This window comes from Tiliqua scincoides, chromosome 16 (assembly GCF_035046505.1).
Source record: "Tiliqua scincoides isolate rTilSci1 chromosome 16, rTilSci1.hap2, whole genome shotgun sequence".
In the NCBI taxonomy this organism is placed as follows: Eukaryota; Metazoa; Chordata; class Lepidosauria; order Squamata; family Scincidae; genus Tiliqua; species Tiliqua scincoides.
The window spans coordinates 5,738,204-5,747,194 of record NC_089836.1 but is presented as its reverse complement, the minus strand read 5'-3'; the positions used below and the strand labels follow the sequence as shown (position 1 = coordinate 5,747,194).

General features: G+C 42.0%; 1 protein-coding gene across 1 annotated transcript; it reads right to left on the bottom strand.

Annotated features, from left to right (window-relative positions):
- Nucleotides 1-7,365: 7,365 nt before the first annotated feature.
- LOC136635628 (uncharacterized) lies at nt 7,366-8,649 on the bottom strand. Its single transcript, XM_066610876.1, has one exon. The coding sequence runs from the start codon at nt 8,647-8,649 to the stop codon at nt 7,366-7,368; it is 1,284 nt and encodes a 427-aa protein (XP_066466973.1).
- Nucleotides 8,650-8,991: the final 342 nt, after the last annotated feature.

Below are 8,991 nucleotides of genomic sequence, written 5' to 3'. Positions count from 1 at the left end.
CTCTATTTTTGGAGGTGCAGCCCAGTGCCTGTAATAGATCAACACACTGTTTAATGTTTGGTGTGACAGGGGCTATATCATCCAACAGCACATTTGAAATGACAGACTGGTTAGAGACCATCAGCCAAAATCAGAATGAATTGTTATTTACCAATCCAGAAATAGGGAATAATTAATTTTTAAAGTAGATAGACATTTTACAAAGTTTTTCAGTCTTGAGAAATGAGAGAGGGGGGAAAAACCACTGAACAATATGCTTAGTTTCCTTTTTTTGGGAAGATTATTAAAAATAAACAAGCAGCTTCCAATTAATTCCTTTGTGTTAAAGTTCATAAAGTTTCAGAATTATAAGAGTCCTTACTAATACTGCTAATGGTTCACTAAGTATGTATTTCATCCCAACAGTGTGCTAGATGCTCTACAGGGCCTGGAAAGAGACACACAACATGGAAGCCAAAAGGCTTAGGTGTTGCATTAGTCAAACATTTTGTGTACTATTTTGAATAATAATGATTAATAATAAGTACTACTAGGCCAGGTCACCATTCTCTCCATGTTAGGGAAGAGAAAAGAGAGGTCAGTCCAGTCCATCCACAGTTCAGGAAAGACTCATAGCAGCTTGACAATAGCACAGCCATGTTGTATGGCCCCCACAGTATGGGAGGAAAATGGTGATCAAATTCTCTCCCTGCCTTCAATAATGAGGGAGCTTATTTACCTCCAAGAGGTTATGGGGTGGGGTGAATCACCCCACACCCCCCATCCCAGCACTGGCAAGGATTTATTTGGGGACTCATATCCTCTTGACAACACCACAGCCATTTTGTATGGCCCCCTCAGTATGGGAGGTGATCAAATTCCCTCCAGTAATGAGGGGGCTTATCCTTTACCTCCGACGAGGTGTTGGGGTGGGATGAATCACCCCACACCCCCTACCCCACCACCTGCAAGGATTTATTTGGGGAAGGAGAGAGGCAACCATCTTATTTACATTCCTACCTTTCAACCCCACAGACCTAATCCAATGCTTCCTCTTCCCTGAAGCATGACTCTAGCGCCCCCTAGCTACTCTCTCCCCCATAACTACAGCTATATAGATTTTAAATGTATAAAAATGTATAGAATTTTTACTTTTTACTTCAAACATGCTGGGGGGGGGAGGAGGAGGGAAGCAAGAATTTTCTCCTCAGCAACAACCTGAGGCGAGACCAAACGCCCTGACTCCTTTTCCCGCCATTTTTCATAGCTCTCTCATTAAGTGTGAAGGAGCTGATTTAAAATCAATTAATCAATAAAAAAATCAATAAGTGTCAAGAGATCCGTTTAAATACATTCAAGAGAATAAATTTATATGGGCCTTTATTAAAGGCTGGAAGGAGGACAAATTTTCCCCTCAGGGACACGCTGAGGGGAAAGAAAACCGTCCCAACAGGTTTTCTGGCCTTTTTTTGGAATCTCTCCCCTAATTCAGGGGATGGAAGAGATCCTTTGAGATCCCTTCCCTTTGCGAGTGTAATTTAAACGGGTTCAAAGGATCCACTTAAATAACCATCCTTTCAATTAAAAAGGCGGGAAGCAGGGATATTCCCTTCCGAGGGAATAAATCTCCTGGATTCTCCTTCCCTCGTAACTTTTTGAGGGGGAAAAAAGAACCAGTTTCCTTCAACAGTGATTTAAACAGATTCCAGGGATCCATTTTAATCCTTTTAATAAAAAGGCGGGAAGCAGGGATCTTCCCTTCTGAGGGGCAATATTTCCCTTCTGAAGGGAAATCAGAACAAGGGGGCCACTTGTTCTGAAGGGGCACTGACTGAAGAAACCTGAGATCCCTCTTAGAAAAAAAAAGAAATTCTGTCAGGAGATCAGTTTAAAGAACAGATCGCCAGATGATCCAAGGGATCAAATAACATGAGGCGCCATGACACTTTAGTCATAATCCAGCCCTCCACACCTCCATTCACTGGGAGTGAAAAGTTCACTCATCCCAATACCTCAGGGAAATAATTATGTCTCTCAAAAAACCTTTATTTTATTTATTACATTAGCTGTCCATCTGTGGTGTGTGGCCCCTGCCCCCCAACAAAAGATCTAGGGGAGACAGCCCATATTTTCCCCTCACACAATGGTCTTGTGAGGTAGGCTCAGGTGAAAGGAGACTGTGACCAGACAAAGTCAATCCAGTGGTTGAGAAAGAAAGTTAAGATGTACCTTTTAAAATAAAGAGAAATGGACTCTATTCCATGGGGACACCTAATGCTGCCATAAAATGGTTGGGGGTCTTTCAAAAAGTGCTACAAAACTCTTGCCTGTTTGGTCCATCAATTTTAAAAAAGACTGAGGCTGCAATCAATCCTATGATACAACTCTTTCCTATATCTAGAAATAAATATTTTATTTATTTATCTATTTATAACCAGAAAAAGACACCAAAAAAAAAAGACATTTATCTTCCTATATTTATATTTACACATGCTTGCAAACTGAATTAGCTGAGCTCTTTGCAGAGTAATTAGCAGTTCCAGTATCTGATTTTTGAATAGCCTCAGGGCTTGAGACAATTACTTATCTGATTGTTCCATCACCTTTTGGAGACCCGCCCAAAAAATCAGGTCATGACCCACCAGTGAGTCGAGACCCACAGTTTGAGAACCACTGGACTAGATCTTTAATCAAAACAGATGTTTATTTTGATTGTGACCTTCTGATCATTTAAGATGTGGGGTTGGGAAAACTTTCCTCTTTTGGGCTAAATACATAGATATCTGTTGTTCCTTATGTAGCGTAAGATTGTGCGTGATTAGATTATGGACCGTATAGAGTTCCACGTCAACTAGAATTGTGTGGGCGCAAACCATAATTAACGGAAGCTTTTAGGGTTGGTTTTGACATTGTTTCATCTATGACATTCAAAGCTGGATTTCCCCCCCCCACCACCACCACATTAACCAATATTGCTGAATCGTTCAATGGTGTCAATTTTGCTGCACCCTTTTAGAGCTTTTTTGTGATTTTTATTTATTAAAAATAATAAAGACATTTATTCCTCTGTTCGATTAAAACATTACATTCAAAGAGGATTTCCAAGGAAAAAAAAAATTCAAGATAACAATACAATCACAGGAACACCATTTAAAAAGTCTTGAAGCCATTTTAAACCCTGAGGAAGCAGAGAGTATAATGAGCAACCGTTAATCACCCATTAAAAGTCTCCAAGAACATAAATATCTTGTTCTGGTGACTAAATAATCAAAACGTTGATGTGTCATGAACCAAACTCGGATATTTCACAAGTCACTGTTAACTGGGTAGCTTTTAGAGTACTGGTTTTCTTATACTTAGCCGGGGGAAGGCATCTATTAAATAATAATTAGATTAAATTAAATAATCTAAAAAAAATTATATTAAAAATAATTCAATAATAATTAGTGTTTTTTGTGTGTGTGTGTGTGTCTCTTTTCTGTACCCCCCCCCATAGTCTTTTGAGGCAGGGAATTACCTTTTTCATTTATTTGCTGCGTAAAATGCTTAATGCTTTGAGAACTTTTAATTTGGTGATGCAAAATACAGAGCAAGGAGCTGCCACACAATATGGTATGAAAACACACACCCTGCCCACATGCCCAAGGCATAGATTTGATTTTAAAATGACTTGTTTCTGCTGTCTGCCAGCTGGCATTAACACAGAAACAAGCAAAGGTAACTGGTGCACAGTATTATGTCTGCAGTGGACCTTGCTGTAAGAACAGTGAAATAACAGCCCAAAAGAGCTACCACTGCATCTAGTGGCAAGGCTGGAGGTTTCCTTGGGGAAAAGGGACTTTCGTCCCCTTCCCTTGGGGTATGTTCCAAACCCTGAAATGGACTATTTTGCTGGTGCAGACTTGAGAGCCTCAGTATCAGGCTTTGCAACCTGACATGGGGGATAGGATATGGAGGAGCAGTGCTCTGCTGGTTCCAGCCCCCTCCCAACCCAGTTTCTCCCCCCACCCACCTTCCCCCCCACCCTAGAACACCTCCCCTGCCCCTAAGGCCCTCACTGCTACCCAGAGCTCTTATTGTGCTCCAGACAGCATCCATCTGGCGCTGGGCTGGTGCCAGTGGTCCTTACACTGTGGGTGCCGTAAACAAGCTTTACGGCATGTTTATGACACCCAGTGCCAGCACTGGAGCTCAGTGCCAGCGCTGGCACATAATAGGATGGGGCCCTAAGCTAGCAGTCCTCTTGCACCCTCTTGACAGTGTCTATAATTTGAGCTGATGGTGTAAAATTCTAGCTACCATCTCACTGAAGATGCAAATACTGTACAAAAAAAGAGCAACGACAGGTTAGTGATAAAGTCCTTGTGGATGTAACCCACAGCATAAAGCGGCTTGAGTTACAAGGGAAAAGGCACTCTGCACAGTTTTTTGTCCTCGTCGTTTCGCAACAGAGATAGAGAAGTAAAAAAAAACCCACAAATGCACAAAGGAAATACTTAGATCAACAAGTGTAATTTTGAGGGTGAACCAACAACATTTCTGAAGAAGGTTCTTCCTCTTCTCTTTTTCCTGGCCGTTCCCCTCCTGCCTGGGGAAATGTGGGACTTATTCTGTAAATGTGTGGGTGGGTAGGTTTATAGTAGGGTTATCAGAACACGTAGACTGTCAATTTGGACAATCCTTCCTCCATGACAGGAAGAGCATCAAATTCCTCCAGACAGGATGGGAGGAGGGGCAAGGATCCTATGTGAGCATGCACATCATTTAATGCACAAGTTGGTTTGGGCAAGAATGCATCTTCTGAATTGGCTGGTTGCGGTAGGCAGCTCCTTACTGACATTTCCGGCAATTGTCCAGATGAAGACATCCAAGGGAAGGCTGCTCCTTTCACCTGCTCCTCCTCCTCCTGTTCATGTCCCAACTGTGCACATTTATTCACGGTACATAGCCTGAATTTCCAAGGGCAGTGAACACGTTTGCCTTCATGCAGCTCCTGAAACTCATCCGCTTGAAAACATAATGAAGGGCCCAATTACCATCAAGGGAACTTTGTAAGGCTGAGATTGGTAGGCTAAAAATTATATGACCAGCAAGCTGCCCCTCTGAGAACAGAGAGACAAACAATCCATGTTTCCAAAATTGTAACTAATTCTTTCTTCATATTTCCTCCTTAATATGGTACTCATTGAAGGGTCTGTGCAACCGCTATACTGCTGGAGATAACTGAGATGCTTCATTTGGCTGGCATGGCCAATAGCCATACAGATCCCTCTTTCATGAATTAGTGTCATTCCCTTCTAAAAATTTTTAAGCCAGTGGGTGGGTCACCATGTCCGGTATTGATGAATTGCATGCCTAATTAGGTCACGTACAATTGTCCTCTACAATTAGGTCACGTGATTTTGTCCTCTACAAAAGCGATGCTGAACTTGGTTTTCTCCATTCGTATCATTCAGCAATTTGGTCTTCTTCAAATAATACGATGCAGAACATAATATTGTACAAAGATGAAGCCTAGGAATATTCCGATCACTGAATCAACCTTTTTAACCATATATTAGCATGGCCATTTTCCAGTGCAGTCCTCTTGCTGACTTGCTGGTTCCTTTTTAGATAATCTAAAAAGAAAACAAAAGAGAATCAAACCTGGTACTTGGGGCAGACCACCCTCCCACCCCCAGTTGCTACTGGATGGAGAACAGCACCCCTCCCCACCTTCATTTCAGGTGGCCAAGGGGTGGAATTGAACTGATGTGCAGAATGTTGGTGATACGTTCCAAGTTCTTTCCTCTAGGGCAGCGTTTCTCAACATCTTTCCCCCACTGTTCCACTTCATGGTGCACCTATTGGAAGTCCCACTGAAAGTAACTGGTGATGACATCAGGGTTGGGAAGCCAGATGCAGTGCAACAACACTGGTAAGAGGCTCAGGGCAGACAGGAGGGCTTTTTCAGCATGTGAAAAAATGCATGCAGGAGCTCTACCCACTGAGCTGAGCCTCTACTGCTGCTTGTAGCATTGCATTGCTGGTCTTGCTGCCAGGATGTGGGGGGGTCTGTGGGTTCCGCTTGTACCACCAGATACCACCTTATGTACCACCAGTGGTATGAGTACCACTGATTGAGAAACACTGCTCTAGGGTGGGCAGAAGATCTGCAGCTGAATGCAGGGGCTAGTCGATTTATGGTTATTAGTTAATTGTTGGAACATTGTGAGTTGCTTTATGTACGGCATTGCTGGTGGATGTGTCTGACATCTCAGGTGGCTTCCAAGGATGGATTCTTTCTCAGATACATAGTAATCCCAGATGAAAGCTGTTGCAATATAGTGGCTAAGAGACTGGATCAAACTTCCTCACTTTGAATCTCATCTCTGCCATGAACTCACTAGGTAGCCTCACTATGAAAGAGACATTGCACAACTGACCATTGTCAGCTCTGATGGAAGCGATTCCTGGAGATTCTTCCCCCCCCCCCCCTTAACATAATGCAATGTTCCAAATTCCTGGAGCCCCTTATCAAAATCTCCAAGGTTGCTTTCAGTCTCCACCTGTAGATGGATACAGATTCCTGGAGGCTCTAGGTCAGTCCTGGAGGGATGGCAAACTTAGGAATACACCTGAGTCATGGCTCCTGTGGATGTGACACAAATGCACAAGTCCCATTTTTTAAACAATCACCTGGCTGAGTTCTTTTTTGCATGTGGTTTTCCTGGGGCTGAAATGCATTTGGGTACCTTAAAAGTTAAGTGCAATTGAAATTTAAGAAAAATGTCTATGAGAGCAGGCACACAGGTGTGTTGGTATGTGTCGTGCTTTCCTAAGTAGTCACAAATGCCAAAGCATTCTTTGTTAGGAAAGAGCTCTTTTACAAATATTTAAACATTGAGCAAAAAGGATATATGAAGGAAGTGGTTTCCCCCGAAGCAAATCATCCTTTCGCAATTTCACAGGATTGTTTTTGTAAGTCATAAAACTATCTTTCTCCTCTTATCTCTTGCTTCATGTTCTAATTATTAAAAAAAAAATTGTTTCCTTGTACTGTAACACGCAAATTCCAGTGTCACCACTAGCTTTCTCAGGCAATTCTGCCAGGATATGACATAACTGTTAAAAAAATAATTATCTCCTTGTGGTTTTTTTTTTTTGTTTGCTTGTTTAAAGGTTGCTGCTTTTTATCTTTTGATTGTCAGTCAACAAATTCAGATTCCTCCCCCCCCAACAGATTTTAACTATATAAAATAATTCCTTTGATAATATTTTTCCCCCCTGTAAAATAGTTCTAGCCTATTTTGGTCCTTTCAACCACTTGGGATACTAAAGTTAAGCACACTTATTAAGAAGACACAATTTCTTACCATCGGCAAGTATGAGGACTTTTGGCATCTTTCACAGTTGGGTGTCTGTTTTTAAAATTTTGGCTTTATGTAGGACTTGGTTAACGTTTGCGATCAAAGTTCTGTTGTATTGCCAGAGGGTTGGGTCTCGAATTAGGGATCCCTCGGGCAAATCTTCCCGCCTAGATTTTCTGCAATGGAAGTTAATGGCTACATCACTAGGGACATTCACATGATTTCCATACATCTTGAGGACAGAATGGACAGAAGTTTGAATCACTTTCCTTGGATTAACCATCATCTTTCTGTTATTAAAAGCACCTTTTTTGTTAGGCTCCCTAGAGATGTGCTCAAGGATGTTGACCCCGGGCACGGGGTTCCAAGTCGAGAAGTTGAAACCTTCCACGGTGGGGGCAAACACATTGACAGGGAAGTCATGGTTTTCAAATAGGAAAACACCAGCCCCTGGGTGTTGCATTTCAAGTCTTTGCATCATGGATTTCCAATCTGCTTCTTTAACAGGCAGGATAATTTCATCAACATCGTTAAGCAGCACATATTTGCTTTTGTACATGTTGTGGTAGATGCAGTCATTGAGGGCAGTGATTTGCCCGAAGTAGCCAAGGTCTTTTCCTTCATGGGAGTGATGCCAGTGAGACGAAACATTAAGATACAAATGGATGGGCCAAGCTCTAATCTCAACTGTCCCTTCAGAGATGTAATAGTCTAAGATTTTCTCCATTAATTGGCTGCAGTTGTTCTTATAAATTACCACTCTTTGTGCCCCAAGGATTTTATACATTTCTATACTCTGTACGAACTGCAAGATATTATTGTAGTTTCCATACATGGTGGAGATACACACTGTGAAGTCTAGGAGGGAGTGTCCACTGTTACGGTTTTTTATCTTAAACACTGGTAGTTGGGCCGGGTTCAGTTCCTGGGTCGGATGAATGAACATGTACTGCGGAGAACAGTCTTGTGGTTCTAAGCAGACCAAGTCTGTTGTGCCATAAGGAAATTCAAATCGGTCTGAGTGCACATCTATTCTAGCCTTTACCATGATTCTGTTACTGTCGTTTTTACAGCAGAACATGCAGTAAAGTTCTTTAACTTTCTGATGATGAATGATACTGATCACACGTATGAAGGATCCGTTTCTGTTGTCAAAATATGGAGCGATGATAAAGCTGTGGCTATCCTTGAGTCGTGTGATGGAGTCCGTAGCAAGCTGTCCTCCACAAATGTGATGCTGAAATTCAAGTTGGTTGTTCTCGCCATTTGTATCATATGGCTGTTTGTTCAGCCTCAAATAATACGATGCAAAAGATACCATGAAGATAAAGAAAAGTAGGAATATTCCAGTCACTGAGTTCACCTTTTTACCATATATTAGCATTGCCTATTTCCAATGCCGTCCTCTTGCTGACTGGTTAGCTCTTTTTTAAGTGGCCTAAAAAGAAAACAAACAAGAATCAAAGCACAATAATCTAAGGTGGTGGTTCCCAAACCTTTTTGACTGGTAGCTCCCTTGACCTACTGGGCTATTGGCCACAGCTCCCCATTAGAGCTATAATCCTAGACTCTGTATAGTGTGGCAGTTTTCTCTGAAGATTCTGCGGTTCCCCTGTGGAGCCACAACTCACAGTCTGGGAATCACTGATCAAAGGCTTTCGTG

Bases quoted from the DNA above. Each gene is read 5' to 3' on its own strand.
- LOC136635628 (XM_066610876.1), bottom strand. From the start codon at position 8,649: ATGGTATCTTTTGCATCGTATTATTTGAGGCTGAACAAACAGCCATAT.